This window comes from Pseudorasbora parva, chromosome 17 (assembly GCF_024679245.1).
Source record: "Pseudorasbora parva isolate DD20220531a chromosome 17, ASM2467924v1, whole genome shotgun sequence".
NCBI lineage: Eukaryota > Metazoa > Chordata > Actinopteri > Cypriniformes > Gobionidae > Pseudorasbora > Pseudorasbora parva.
Window position 1 is genome coordinate 11,146,164 of NC_090188.1, and position 16,032 is coordinate 11,162,195.

At 37.1% G+C, this 16,032-nt stretch overlaps 2 protein-coding genes across 5 annotated transcripts in view; one reads left to right on the forward strand and one right to left on the reverse strand.

The window, feature by feature from the left end:
• Window positions 1-803: 803 nt before the first annotated feature.
• On the reverse strand, window positions 804-7,788 carry slc25a16 (solute carrier family 25 member 16). Of its 3 annotated transcripts, XM_067421773.1 has the most exons (11): window positions 7,664-7,682; window positions 7,330-7,451; window positions 6,535-6,656; window positions 5,223-5,315; window positions 4,946-5,079; window positions 4,254-4,317; window positions 4,040-4,161; window positions 3,898-3,964; window positions 3,650-3,812; window positions 2,701-2,769; window positions 804-1,792 (listed from the first exon to the last, which is right to left on the reverse strand). In XM_067421773.1, exons 3-11 carry the CDS (start codon window positions 6,608-6,610, stop codon window positions 1,636-1,638), a joined length of 945 nt encoding a protein of 314 aa, XP_067277874.1. In that variant the 5' UTR covers window positions 6,611-6,656; window positions 7,330-7,451; window positions 7,664-7,682; the 3' UTR covers window positions 804-1,635. The 3 variants fall into 3 exon arrangements, with proteins under 3 accessions (XP_067277874.1, XP_067277875.1, XP_067277873.1); XM_067421774.1 differs by lacking the exon at window positions 7,330-7,451 and having other exon boundaries at window positions 7,664-7,788; XM_067421772.1 differs by lacking the exon at window positions 7,664-7,682 and having other exon boundaries at window positions 7,330-7,641.
• Window positions 7,789-8,767: 979 nt separating this feature from the next.
• tet1 (tet methylcytosine dioxygenase 1) overlaps window positions 8,768-16,032 on the forward strand; it is a 55,895-nt gene continuing 48,630 nt past the window's right edge. The window contains exons 1-2 of one of the 2 annotated variants that reach the window (XM_067422489.1): window positions 8,768-9,178; window positions 11,496-13,041. In XM_067422489.1, coding sequence (XP_067278590.1) covers window positions 11,668-13,041 — 1,374 coding nt within the window. In that variant the 5' untranslated portion in view covers window positions 8,768-9,178; window positions 11,496-11,667. The remainder of the gene's footprint in view (window positions 9,179-11,495; window positions 13,042-16,032) is intronic. The other variant, XM_067422491.1, reaches the window with a different exon arrangement.

Below are 16,032 nucleotides of genomic sequence, written 5' to 3' on the forward strand. Positions count from 1 at the left end.
GGCGAAGTGCTGCAACACTACACTGCCACCACGTGGCAACAAACGCAATTACAACAGGAAGGACAATGATGCAAGTTTCTATGAGGGGCAGTAAAAGCCATACATTGAAAAGCCTCTAACAAACACTAGTGAAACGAACACATTGATCAACCTCAGTGAAATTCATTCATATGCATAACAGAAAACCTCTTACAAACTAGTGAAACGAACACATTGATCAACCTTAGTGAAACTAGTGAAAGAAAATGTGGACAGTTTCAATAGGTTGAGCAATGTGCTTGTAAGAGGTTTTTCAGTTATGTATATGAATGAATTTTACTAAGGTTGGTCAATGTTTTGCGTTTCTCTAGTGTTTGTACACTCTAAAAAATGCTGGGTTAAAAACAACCCAAGTTGGGTTGAAAATGCACTAACCCAACAATTGAGTTGTTTTAAACCAATGGTTGAGTTGTTTTAACCCAGTGGTTGGGTTAAATGTTGCTTAAGACAACCCAATTGCTGGGTAAGAACAACTCAACCATTGGGTTAAAACAACCCAATTGTTGGGTTAGTGCATTTTCAACCCAACTTGGGTTGTTTTTAACCCAGCATTTTTAAGAGTGTAAGAAGCTTTTCAGAGTGCATTTCACTAAAATTGATCAGTTTTACGAGGGTGCTTATTTCCCTAAAAAAAAAAAAATATAACAAAAAGCATTACCCATTTCTTTTCAAAATGTGTATATAGTGGATATACTTTTTACTGTATAATAGTAGTACATAGTTTCATAAACAAGGCAATACAGAATTATTTGATTGAGCGCCTGTGCATATAGAAAAACAAACTCCTTATTTTATTTAAGGAATACATTTTTTGTATTTAAGGGACCCTTATTTTTCCCCATCACAAATCAGTGAACAATAATTTAACAGATACATATAAATCTCAGCTGTGATATGTTCATCACACACACACAATCTCAATTGATTGCTCTCTTCCAAATGTGAGATTGTGAATTAAACTGCATTGATCATTTATAATTTGAGCCACAATAAAGTCGGCATGCGACCATGACTGAATACTGCATAGACTTGATGTACACTGTCTTCCATTCGCTATATTACTGAATTGTAGAGGCAAGTTATTTTGATCACTAAAAGAGACAAACAGCAGGCAATAAGACTTGAGTTGACTGTAATAAAAAGCTACACATAAATCAAATTTAGGTTTTTGAAGTTTGAAATAAAATTCAGTCATAGTTAAAAGCGCTGTGATATATCTATTGAAACCATCCACATAGGTAAAATCTGCTTTGTGTTTTGCATAATGCATATGAGTGATAAGCCAAGGTATATTGTTCAATATGAGATGGGATGGCTTCATACAAACAAGTATAAGATGCAGGTTCCCATGGTATTTCCAGTGTCGGTTGTTATGGGGCATGTTCCTGATCCAAACATAATGGAAAAACAAGCTTTTGTCTCTGTATCCATAGTGACTGTTGCTGGGGTGTGCAAAGCCACAGGTTTGCCATTTGTGTGGGTGTTTTGTAAGAACTGGAGTTCACGTCTTCTGACCGGATTGGCAGGCAAGGCTGCTGTGATGATGCCAGGGGTCGTTTTAACTTGTTCCTTTAAGGCTTTTAGTCACTGCTTGTTCTAGTTCAGGTGAAGAACTTGCTTCATGAACTCATAAGTGGTGAAGGCAACGGCTTGTGACGGTATACAGCGGATGTAGTTCAGGGACAGGCCACGATACAGTCCTTTCTTAACGCCATACTGGGCGTACACATACTTCAGAGTTTTTGTGAGGCTGCTGCTCAAAAGAATTAAGCAAAAACATATTAGTGATGACAGAAGGTGACAACATTGAGCTTAAGATGTGGATGAGATCTAATTTATACACAAGCAAGCTATATTAATAAGACGCACATTAATAATATATAATACCGGTTAAAAGCTTGGAAACTACTAGTTTTTTTTTTAAAGAAGTCTCTTATGCTCATCAAGCCTTGAAGCCAAAAAACACACAAAAAACATTATCTATTCTAATTCTATTTTAATATACTTTAAAATATATTTTATTTCTGTGATGTAAAGCTGAATTTTCATCAGCCATTACTCCAGTCCTCAGTCACATGATACTTCAGAAATCATTTTAATATGCTGAATGTATCTCATACTCAGTTATTATCAATGCTGGAAATGCTTGAGCAGCTTAATATTTTGAAAAAAATTATGATGACTTTGATGACTAAAACATTTAAAAAAAAACTGTATTTATTTAAAATATAAATCTTTTGTAACAATACACACAACCGTTAGAAAGTTTTTCTTTCTTTTTATGAAAAAAAAGAATACCTTTATTAAGCAATGATATGTTAAATTGATTAAGTAAAAATGAATATTGTTAGAAATTAATAATAACTGTGTGTGTGTGGACACTGAACAAGATTAATGACTGCTGAAAATTCAGCTTTGCTATCAATATAAATAAACACACATTTTCATATTGTACTTCACAATGTTGTGATGTGTACATCTCAGTATAGAAGTACCAAATTTGGATTTCATGTCACAGGTAACAACCATTATATGAAAATAATTATCAGCCAAATTTTAATATTGATGTATCTTTATTAATAAAGTAATACCTTTCTTATAAGTTACTAAACATTTACCTCACTGCAAGTCATTAAGACAATAAAAACTTAAAATACTCACCAACATTTGTCAAAATCAGGCAGTGATGTACCTAACTGCATTCTCCTCCGGGCAACATCTAGTGGATATCTGTGCATAAATATTAAAGGGACAGTTCAACCAAAGAAGCAAATTTTGTCATTTACTCACCCTCAAGTTGTTCCAAACCTGTATGAGTTTCTTTGTTCTGCTCAAAATAAGATATTTTGAAGAATGTTTGTAACCAAGCAGAGAGTAACCTTTGACTGCCATAGTACGGGAAAAATACTGCTTGGTTACAAACATTATTCAAAATATCTTCTTTTGAGCAGAACAAATAAACTCATAGGACTGGACTGTCGGCTCGTGCTAGAGTTGTTCATGAGAACAGTTTGTGATTTTTGTGATCGGTATGACCCTAATCTTGTCATAATTGTAATATGTCCTTAGCTGGACTGTGTGCTTGTGTACTTTCGAGTTGTTCATGAGAACGGTTTGTGTGTGTTTTTGTGACTGCTGTAACTCTAATCTTGTCATAATTGTAATAAGTTCGTTAGTTGGAAACGTCTAAATGTCTTGCTCGTGTACTATCGAGTTGTTCACAAGAACGGTTTGTGTTTTTGTGATAGAAGGGATGACTTTTTCATTGAATATTCGACCTGGATTAGATACACAGAGATTCTGCCATAGCCGTTGATGCCTCTGGGTTTACGTATGTGTGGGGCGGCGCTATCAAAATAGGGGCGAGACCCTTTTGGGGGTAGGGGCGTGTTTGTTTTGGTGATTTGAAATATCAACAACGGTTACCAGATAGCACTTACCCCACCTTAAGACGGAATATACTACACAAATGTAGAATGTATGTACAGTAACACAAATGTATATATGTTGCACAATTTTGTTTTGGTCTTTAACTTAAAACTAAAAATCAGCTGTAAAGAAAACTACTAGCAATATCTAACCAACCAGGGATTTAAAAGAATAAACATACGATATAGTTTGAGCAATTGCTCCGGCGACTCCACCACACAACAGATTGACGTGAGTCTTCAGCACGAGAACATCAGGGTTGTCAAGAGACGGCTTGCCTAAGAGCTCTGGAAAGTGAGTCAGTCCCAGAGTCTTCAATGTACCGAAAGTAAAAAAAGAAAAGCCTGGAATATAGAAGAAAACGTAATGTCAGGAAGTGGGTTCAGTTTTGCATATTGTACTGTACATATAACTAAATGAGAAAATAACCTGCATATGGAGCCATGCCAATGATTGTTGGGGTCAGACCTCGGTAGAATCCAGAGATTCCTCCTTCCTTTAAAGATAAAACAGTGTCACAAAAAGGAAAAGAGACGGTTTTTCAATGAAACCTCTTTCCACCCACACATACCTTAAGGTAAATAGTCTGAAAGGCATTTCCTATGCCAGTGTAGCGATGCTCTCCTGTCACTTGAAATGCTAAGCGAGCTCGGATAACATCGAGTGGATAGGTGCAAATAACTGCGGTCATCCCTGGAGAAGGAATACAATGGAGATAAAGACATAACACTCGTCATGAAGTAACAAGAAACTTGGGAAAGAGTCATGGAAAAGAAATCACAAACCTGCCATAGACCCTGCCATAAGCCGATGAATGTGCCCAGATATTCCAAGTTGTGTGTTAAGGAACTGAAAGCACACCCGAAACATCTTTTTTACCAGCATTATATAATCTAAACAGAGCGTACATTCGGCTTTAGTACAAAGCACTGTACTGTTAACATCAACGTAAGCTCATTTGTAGTTTTCCAAGCTACAAGCAACTCACAATATGAAGTTAACTATTGACAAAACTGAAAAAAGTAGTTAATTACACAAACTTTTCACGGTTTTATTTTAAACTATTTAACAATCAGATTATTTAATTGATCCACGCAAACAATTTGTACAAATACATTTACAATGAATGCACCAATAAAAAAAAAGAAAAAAAAAAAGGTTCCACACAAACTGCCTCAACTTCTAAAACAAATGTGTGAATGCTTTTTTGAAACAGTTCATCTGAATGATCTAAATCTCTAGAATGAAGAAGACTAGAGCTTCACAAGATTGTGTTATATTATTGACTATTTTTACACTGCTTGTGTGATACAACAAGACAAAACCCAAAAAATCTGTACTGGAAAAGCTACAATATTTTGAACAACTGACCAACGGTCACAGAACTAAAAATATGATGTTAGTATGCCACTATGTTTAGTTTTTTATTCCCCAAGAGTGGTTGGCATTACTAAATGATGACTGAGACAAAATTAACCTTTTTGTAGTGATCAAAAGCCATAAACTGTATGGCTCCATATGGGAAAATCCTGATCATCATAGCTCCATTTCCTTTGTACAGTCCAAGAAACCCCTCTTTTTTTGGCACAGCCTTAAGCGTGGCAATCACTCCTGGGGAAAAAAAACACACAAGATAATATATAATGTTGAATCATTTAATAGTTGTATTTGAATGCATTTGTATTCTAAGTTCCTTTGATAAACAGGTTGCAAAAATATATATATCCATCAGAAACATTTTGGGTTTAACTTACCAAGGTGTTTGTAATGCGGATTTTGAGCTTGTAGTAAAATTTTCACTCTATCGAGAGGCGCTATGGTGGACTTGGCACAGCACCCTGCAACACCTTTGTAAACACAAAAATATCAATGAATTGAAGTACAATCCTTAAATAAATTATTTTAAAATAAAACAGTCACCCTTGAGGGTACGTATATACACAACAATGATGTACTAAAAAGCTAAAAAACAATTACAATGATACTAAAAAAAAAAAAAAAAAACACTTTGTAAAGAAACACTTTGCGCCTAGACTAAATACATAATAAGCATGTGCATGATGTCACCATTTTCCCAAAATTGTTTTTGTAGTTTTCACAGAGACGATAAAAGTATAATGTTCAAAAACGTGCATATCGAATCCCATTTTTAAAAATGTGAATTTTCGGGGGCCTCAAAACACCATTGTTGTGAAAACGAATGACCAAAACCATTTAGTTAAAAATGGTGTTGTAGCAGCCCCTTAAAAAAGTTGTCTTTAACTACCATGTACTTACATTTAAAAAATGTTTAGGTACAATCAATTCACTTGTTGTGTCATGTATATTTGCTGCAATTAAGGTTGGATACAGGTTAGGAAAAGGTTTGGTTGGTTTAAGGTGGATTTAATGTACAAGGGAAGGGTCAACAATGCAATTATAGATGTAATTACAGAAATTAATTACAGCTGAAATTACATGCAGGTCAATAATAGTGTCATTTATCATTGACTCACCCTTATGTCATTTCAAAACCGTAAGACTTTCGTTAATCTTCTGTACACAAATGAAGATCTTTTTGATAAAATCAGAGTGCTTTTCATTGACAGCTACGCAACTACCACTTTGACGATTCAAAAAGTTAAACAGAATCTAAAACTAATCCATATGAATTAAGCGAACTAAATTTTCAGAAGAGACTTGATTGCTTTATATAATGGACAGATTGATTTTAGGCTTTTATTCATATATAAACATGAACAGAAGCTCAACGGAACAAACCTCATTGGTTCTTGTCGAATCTCAAACGTGATGTGTGACATTGGTTCTGAAGCCTCATTGGTTCTTGCACATCATATCTCTCAGATTTTTATTAAAAATATATTAGTTTTGTCTTTCAAGGATGAATGAAAATCATACAGGTGTGGATGACATGAGGGCGAGTAAATGACAAGAAAATGTTTGTTTTTGGGTGAACTATCTCCAATAACTCCAATACTGTTATGCACACTTCCATGGTAAAATATATGCAAGAGCAGCTGCATAAACATTCTTTAGAAAATCAATATTTAATGATTGAAACATCACCTCCAGCTGCGAAAGAGCGCACCCAGTAGTGGTAGTCTTTCTGCACAGGGGCTGGGATCACAGCCTGTGTCGTCATGATGGCTGCTATCAGGACTGCAGTATATTCATGTCTTCAGTACACTCTGGAAAGAGGTAAACAAACATGAACATTAGTATTATTATGTCTCAGCTGATCTGTGCCAAAGGCTGGACTATGCACATCAGTCATAAACCGTTGGACAGGGTTGTAAACGTATTACTTTACGAGTCCCTGGTTTGGGGAAATGTTAACAGATTCAGTTCTCTAAATTAGAAAGAAAAAACAAAACATGTACAGGTGCCATAAGTATAAGTAAGCATGATGAGTTACAGGTTGGGTTAAGAAGCAAATCAAATAAAACTATTTTTATTTTGTACAAATAAAGTTCAAGCTCTTTAATATGAACATGTAATCGCTACTATATACTTTTTTCAAACAATGATTAAAACAAACATAATGTATTCAGGCTCATAAATGCCTTTAAAAATTATACTGTGCTTGTACCATAGTATCAGATGGTAATACCACGGCAGCTTAATATATACATTATGGCACTGAATGTTTTCCATATTCATGCCCGTTACGTCAGGAATATACAACGGTAAATGCCCCAAATCCGATATGAATTAGCTTAGTACTTTTTACTAACTGTTACTTTGTCATTGCGTCATTGTCTGGCCTGCTTGTTTTCGTAACTTTGGCTAAATTCGATAACACTGCGTGCAACAACTCGAAACATATTAAAATACACAATAGCGATGTTAACATGTTATTACCTTGGTTACTGTTGCTTATTCCATGAGCCAGCCAGCCATAATATTATTCACTCCTCGTGCAATTTACAGTACTTTTGCACCATTCACACATAGAAACGTCTTCAGCCGCTCTGACTTGAATGCTTGTAACCAGAAAAAACAAAACAAATCCTGCCTAATCAAGGTCATCGGTTGCACAACTGTATGCAACCGATACAGGACTTGTGTGAAACTGAAGCTGACAGCTCTTCCTGTTACAAACACCGCGTGAACACTACGTCTACGACAACAAAACTATTCGCTCTACATTAGATCCATACGCCTTTGTTTCTACGAATATAGACTAAGTACTTACATCAAAGATAAATCAAGGCACAGTGATACGTTTTTATTTCTCACGTGTTTATCTGCAGTTACGTCCATTTCATGCCCTTCACTGATTCAGTTCCTGTCGCAGAATTAACACGTAACTTACTTGCGCGTCAACTCACAGCATCTATCATTATTATTTTTTACTGTCTATCTATGCTATTTATTGGCATTTATTTTGTGTTAAATTTACATTTCATATTCGTTACATTACATTCATTTAGTAGATTTCTTATGATGAAATATTGTCTATATATTATTTTTGGCAGTAGGCTACTGCGTATTGTGATTAATTATCTTTAATGAGGATGATGGTGATGATGATGATGATGATGATGATGATGATGATGATGATGATGATGATGATGATGATGATGATGATGATATTACGTTTTGTTATTATTTTTTACATTCATCTGATTCTGAATAATTATTGTCTGTATATGACAATTGCATAATAAGATAATATAATAAACGAACCTTATAAAATAAACTACTATTATTATTATTATAGTTGTACATTATATTAGGCTATTGCACTTGACTGTAATATTATTAATATTATAAAAAAATATATGAATAATCGTGATGATGGTTAATTGACTGTTGAGAAACTGTTTTCTGTATATATCATTTTTTACATTCATCTGTTTTGAGGAATTATTGTATTATTGCGTAATTATAATACACTTACCTATAAAAAACTACAATTACTACTATTATTATTATTATTACTATTATTATTATTATTATTAGTAGTAGTAGTAGTAGTAGTAGTAGTAGTAGTATGGTTGTACATTTATATTATTGGACCTGTCTTTAATAATAATATTATAAAAAATATTAATAAACGTGATAAAGAACATGATGATGATGATGATGATGATGATGATGATGATATATATTAAATGATTGTCATCATTTTGGGCCTCACTGTAAGTACAGTACAGACAAAGGTATCTCATTCACAGACAAACGTTTGATTGTTGAGTTAAGAAGTGACGATATTCGCATCTTTATATTCAATAAAAATTGACGATAGTCGCAGTGGAACTGACGTCATACCGAAACGTGGTGCACGCATTTAGCAGTTAGCTCAGAGAGTTAGCGGGGGGGAAATGAAATGATACAATACACCGATTTCTGCCTTTTACTGTCTATGATTGCTGCACAGATTGTCTTGTCTGGACTGAGACCAGAAATCCAGTCCGGGTTTTCCCGCCGCCTCACGCCGACGTCCATTAAATATCCTGAAGTTGACTGGAGAGTGTAGGTTGAGTCTGGCAGGGCTGCCGTGAATGGATTGGAATAAGAAGGATTTGCCTTTTATCAGGTGCTTTAGTGTTGGTGGCAGCATGTCAGTGTCACAGTTCATAGTTATATCGTGAAGACGTTATTCACTCGTGCCTAGGGAAGATCCATCGAAGAGAAATGCTGAAGGATCGGTCGTGTACAGGCGGGGAATATTATTAGCCCTTCAGACAGTGCATCTGTCGCTCCGGTATGTAAAATATTTCAACTCCCTTCAAAGTGTTAATAACAATACAGCATCCCACGGATTAAAGCCCTCTTGTTTTATTGGTTGATTCGTGTACGAATTAAAAGTTTGTAGAATAGTTTATATAAAACTGAAACTAACTTGTTATAGATAAGCGTGAGAGAACGTTAAAAGCGATTAGTCAACCACAACGGCTGTCTCAAAACCCAGTTAGTTCCCTACTTAGACAGCATTTTTGGAAATCGTAGGCGCGTGACTCTATGCAATTCTGCCTGTGAATGACGCACAAAATGCTGTATATGAGTTCACTAGGTTTTAGACATAGCTAGTGTGTAAATTTGTATGTCTATAGTTCCACTTGTCAGAGCTAACACATCTCACACTTGCCTAATTTGTGCTTACGTTTAACTCATAGCAAGTAAGTTAGTGAAACTTGATTCCCCTGAGGGAGATTCCAAGTTGACAAATAAAAACAAACACAAATAAACAGTACAGTGTAAAATTAAAAGTACAGTGTAACATATTCTTATTGCCATGCTATTTAAGGTAGCCTACTATCATGGTAGATGTCAAAAGAAACATGCCAATGTATGGTACTGTTCAAATACCACGGTAGGCTACTTTTTAGTAAGCATCAGAATTTGTCATATTAGTTTTTGTGAGCTAATTTGGACTAGTGAGGAATATACTTTGCACCTGCACATCACACACATTCATTGAAGTATATCAGACGTATATCACAATTATCTGTGAGATGGCCTATATAGCCTACTGAATATCTTTTATGTTACACCTCATTGTCTTAAAGTTAATGACCCAATTTAATGGCTTGACAAGCACAGGATTCGTTATTGTGTTTATGTATTTATTTAAAACATATTGATGGAATCATCCTTTTTTAAATAGAGGTCTTTATTTAACATCACAGACATAATCCATGATTTCCTATTTGCTAGTCTGTGCGGGCGGTATTGGGGGAGAGACAGAATATTTTATTTGGTTAGGGTTAAGTCTGGGTTGCACTTTATTATACAGTACATGTACTTACATTGTACTTACCTAAGAAAGTACTGGTTAATATAACATGGGTTAAAGGGTTTGTACACACAAAAATTAAAATTAGCCTATGATTTACTCACCCTTAAGCCATCCTAGGTGTAGATGACTGTCTTTTTTCAGATGAACACAATCAGATATATATTTGAAATGACCTGGCTCTTCAAAGCTTAATTTAATTGTAGTGAATAAAGGAAAAAAGTGCATCCATCGATCAGAGCAAAATATCCATATTTAAAACTTTATAAACCGAAATAGCTAGCTTGTAACATAATTGTTTTAATTTTATTTACAGCGAAAGAGTAACCCCTGACCTGACCCATGAGGAAGAGCAGAGAATAGGGAAAAACAAAACAACGGTCACAAATTAGAAGTCTAAAACGAGATTTTTTTTAAAAAGAGAAATGTCGGAGGGTTCCGATATAAGAGGAGGGGCTTGAATTGGTTGCCCAGCCCTATTTATTTTAACCAACAAAGCTTAGTTAGTTAGTTATTTAAAGTTTTAATGATATTTTCCTTACACAAGCACAACGCTTCAGAAGGCCTTTACTAAACCCTTGGAGCTGCGTGGATATCTTTAATGATTTTGGGCTTCAAAATCTCTGCCATGTATGTAAATGAGAAACAGGACTGTAAAATAAAGTGCTACGAAAATCTGTGTTGTGCAGAATGCGTCACCAGGTGCATCTCAGTCAGCTCCCTAGGTGATGATTCCGTGTGTTGTGCACACGATTTTAGGCATTAGGCAAGGATCCTGGCTTACTACATACTGAGACACAGACTGTATTTCCAGAGACATGACAATATTCTCGTGTTGCAAAACGTGACCGTCACGCTTCAGCCGGAAATTATGAATGTTAGCTAGGTTATGATCATTGAGCGTTTATGCTGAAATATAATGGTTTGGCTTTTTAAAATGTTCTGCATCATGATGTATATTGAGTTGGCTCATGCAGTTTATATTTCACTCTTCAAAAATGTGGTGCAATTTCTGCTAAGGGAATGACTTTGTTTAAGGCTAACATTCTCTCAACAGTGCCCTGATTACTGAACTAGGGAGCTGATTGCGACACACCTATAATATCAATATCAATATTTTGTTTCAGTTTTCCATAAGAGAAAGACTGTACATTTTAAATGTGTATGTAAGAGCACTGCAGCATATAGATGGCTTCAAAGCCCACAAATATGCGCTATAAGCAACAATGTCCAATTTTGATTTCAGGATTTCAATCAATTCAATAATGAATTGTCCTTTCCACAGGTAACCATACATCCATATGCCAACGGTGGAAAAATGTCAGTGTGATCTTACTTGAAACAGGGAAAGATTACCTGAAAGATATGAGAAGTACTGTTTTCTAGAGTCATCTTCATACTTTTTTCCATGCCGGCTATCCTGAACTCCTCCTCCCTCACCCTCACTTACTTCAGCTATGCCTCATGTTCCCAAAGCACCCAAGAAGTCATCTCGTGCATCGCAAAAGCAAAATGTTAGGAGGGTGAAACCTTCCACTACTAGGAGGCAAACGGTCAACTCGCTTAAAGCCAGTGGTGAGATTATAAAGGCCATAGACAAGAAACAAGCAGTCAAGAGGGCCCAAAGGACTGTTGTCAGCAAGTCCAGCAAGAGGACAGTCAAGAAAGTTGTTAAAGGACCTAGGTGTACGCAGGGTACTTTGAAACAAAATGGCTTGTTGTCAAAACTTAATGGGAAAGGGAAGTCACCTAGGAATAGTGTCTCGTGCCCGAACGCCCTGCCGAAAGTTGAGTCCTACAGGAGGGTGGTTACAAGAAGAAAAGGAGATCAGGAGATCAGGGAACAGGATACCCATGCTAAAAGGTCAGAAGTTCATGATCCTACTGGTGATGGACAACAGAAGGGTGCTGTAATTACCACTGGAGAGGGACAGAGCATTGAAATAAGCTCAGAGGAAACTGCGGAGGAGCACAGAGAAACTGTTGTTCATGACTCTGACAAGGCAGTGGAGGAGAAAGTAAAAGCAAAAACTGAAACTGTACAAAATAAAAGCTGCCTTGCTTCTAACGAGCAGCCAGACACCGCAACTGTTGAGCAGCTTGACCCTCTGAGGCACGACCCTGTCAATAACGTGGACTTGGCCTACAACAATAATACCTCAGGTCCAATGACTCCCTCTCCTTCACAGTCAGAAAATGATGCTTTAGGTCAGGTTGAGGAGGTTCAACACACCATTCCACACTTAGACTTTCCCGACAGTTCTTTTCAAACCACTCCAGACAACTCTAGTGAGACTGTGGCCTCCCAAGTGTGTCAATCCTCCAATGAATCGCCAGCTCTTGAAAACATTGCAAATGCTCCCCAGAAAGAAAAAAGTGAGTTTCAAAGCACTGCAGATGTGGACACCAAAGATGAAACTGACGATGCTGAAATGTCGATGAAGAAAGAAGGAGCGCTTTCTCTCCTCTCGCTGAGCACTAGCATTTACAACAGCGCTCTTTGTGAAATGGGCCATGGGCCTCAGGCGACAGCATCGCTCTCCAGTAGCACAGAAAGCACCCAGTCCTCGTTTGACAGCGACTCAGAATCGGTTCTGGAGCACAAGGCGTCAACTCTCCAAGTTGAGGATATTCAGCTGCGTTTACTTCGAGTTCAAGAGAGAAGGGAGAGGAAGAAGAGAAGTCGATGCTGCGTTTGCGTACCTTGTCTGCGCAAGATGAACTGTGGGGAATGCAGGAGTTGCCTGAACCGAAAAACAGGCCATCAGATCTGTAAGCTCAGGAAGTGTATTGAGCTGAGAAAAAAGCCCCTTGTGATCTGTACAAGAGAGGTAAGGCACCTGACTCTTCAACTTTTTGATTTGTCTCTTGCCCTAATCCAGGCCACTGTCCTGCAGAGTTTAGCTCTAATTTCCCTGGACACACCTGCCTGGAAGTTTCTAGTATGTAGGGCTGGGACAAAAAATACGTCGACACAAAATATGCGCGTCGATTCGTCAGACTCAAAATAAAGATGGCGGTGCCGGAGAGTAGTAGCAACCATAGATATACATAATAAAGTATATTATGTAATTAAGTATATTATTTATTATGTATATCTATGGTAGCAACACGAGTGGCTCCTCAGAAATTCAGAAGTGCAAGGCTTGCGGGTTGGCGCGCGGCGTGCACGGAGCAAGTGCTCTTAACACAGGCATGCACGCCTGTGTTAAGAGTGCTTGCTCCGTGCGCGCACGCGTTTTGTTGTCACGGCTACATAAACAAATTTCTGCACACAGGAAGACCGATGTTTTAGTAGTATTTTATGTATTTTCATCACAAAAACAAATGTTTGCATCAAGTGAAAGCATCGGGCACATTGGCTACCTACATAATAAGCTGTTTTAAATTTAAAATGTTCAATGTCTAATCGCGCTGATGTGACCGAGGGTATCCATCCTCTAAAGCCCCTTTCACACTGCGATTCCGGCAAATACACGGATAATGCGACCCGGCATTTGTTCCCGGGCCGCTAGATTTGGTCCATTCACCCTGCCAGCGAAATACCGTAATATGTGCGCTTTCACACACAACCCGTAACGGTCCCGGAACGAGTTGACACGTGACATCCTGATGTGACGTATAATGGCGAGCGATCTCGGCTTCAGAGAAGATGGTAAGGAGCTCCGTGGTCTCGACTTGTGTCCAGTTTGCACACGTTTCTGCTTGTTTAATTTTAGTTTCTTTTGTATACGAACACTGCGTTTAAAACACAGACTAGCTCTTCTGGCACTGCAGGGTTGTATTATTGAAAAAACGAGCTCTAGGAGTCGCACGATAACTATGTACACGTTGGGGCATTAGTTTTGGCTTTTGTTCACACAGCGCTCGTCCCGGGTCGAATCCCGCAATGTTACTAGGTCCCCGACCCGGGTTCAATTCGGTAATCAATGCTGGGACGTGGTTGCTTTCACACAGAAGGAGACCCGGCAATGTTCCGGGAATATCGCGGGTCCTATGTGCAGTGTGAAAGGGGCTTTAGTAAGCAGTTTCATCCCAGGACTATTCCGGTTTTAATACACTGTAAAAAATTATTTAGAAAAAAAGTTACCTGGTTGCCTTAAAATTTTGAGTTCATTGAAATTAAAATTTTGAGTTAATACAATGAATTTTTTTTGAGATTCGACAACCTTTATTAAAATATTATTAAAAGATTTTGTACGCATATTGGGTAATTGTGTGTGTGTGTTATTTCTGATGATGCAGTGAAACATGCCAAATAGTGGTATTTTCATGATTTATCAATTTTTTTATGTGGTTCAGATACAATAATATTTTGAGTTTCTATTTATTAAACTAATTTCCTTCATTGTATCAACTCAAAGTTTTAATTTCAATAAACTCACAATTTTAAGGCAACCAGGTTACTTACTTTTTTAAGTTAAACCAACAAAAACCAACCAAATTTTTTTACAGTGTACATGTAACTGTTTTCACTGTCATGCGCCGGATGCGTATAGCGTTTCTGTTGCGTGTCAGCCACGGGGCGGCTGCGTGGAGTTTTCTCTGCCTCTGCACACTAGAAGCGTGTCTGACGCGGCGTTGCTGCTATTGATGCGGAGGGAAGCCCTATACTTAATGTTAAACATAAATAGCCTACTGATACAGCAAAGACAACGTCGGCAGTAGCCACATATCTATGGTATTGACGGCAAAATAGGCTACAGAATATTTCGTTCTGTATTGACAGTTGCAATATTTCAAAATCGATAATTGTCGTTTTTTATTATTACAATTAGGCCTATATCTGCATTTATGTTAACCTACAGACTTTCAAACATGAAAATGTCATTTAATAATACGTATTTGTGTCAAAATGATATATAAACATCTTTTCCTATTCTATTTTGCCTGGAGACGCTCCCAACACGCGTAAAATATAGGCGCTCTTCTATTTCTAGCATGCACGCGCCTCACAGGCAGTGTGCAAACTCCAACCTGTTAACATGGGAGCCGAAACAAAAACGGACACGCCACGCAGCCGAGACGCTCACACTTGCAGTGTGTCCCTGGATTTGATTAACCAACTTGTTGATATTTAATCGATGGCGGAGTTGCATACATAGAAAAATTGTATATTGTGTTTCTTTGTTGTTGGTTTATACTTATTTATATGTGTGTGTGTGTGTGTGTGTGTGTGTGTGTGTGTACTTTATGTTTTCAAGGTTTTATTGAATGCATTGCTCTTGTATAGTCTTACTTTGGAATTTTAAGAGCAATAAACATATATTGCAATGTTAAGGAATTAGTTTTTTTCATTCAGATAATTAAATCAACATGAATTAATGGGGAGATAATCGAATCAAATCGTAACCGAATCGGGCAGGGAAAATTAATCGTTAGATTAATCAACGCATCCAAAAAATAATCGCTAGATTAATCGTTTAAAAAATAATCGTTTATCCCAGCCCTACTAGTATGCCTAGTGAGACCTTGATAAGCTGGTTCAGGAGCGTTTAATTAAGGTTGGAGCTAAACTCTGCAGGATCGTGGCTCTCCTGGAGCAGGACTGGAGATAGCTGCCTTAACCTCAACATTTTTTAATTTAAGTCAAGGCAAAGGATGCTCAGTACAACATATTGTGTCATATTATGTTTCCTTAATATTTGAGACCACGATAAAAAAAATATTTTGTGATGTCACACATCAATAATGTATATTATGGGGTGATGCAAAACTTCCCCTCCAAAGACAAAGGTAACAAGGAGAATGCCTAAAAAAATGTTGTGAAACTTTTCACTCTTTGCATATCCTTTCAAAGTTAAACCCAAAGTTTGAAGGTC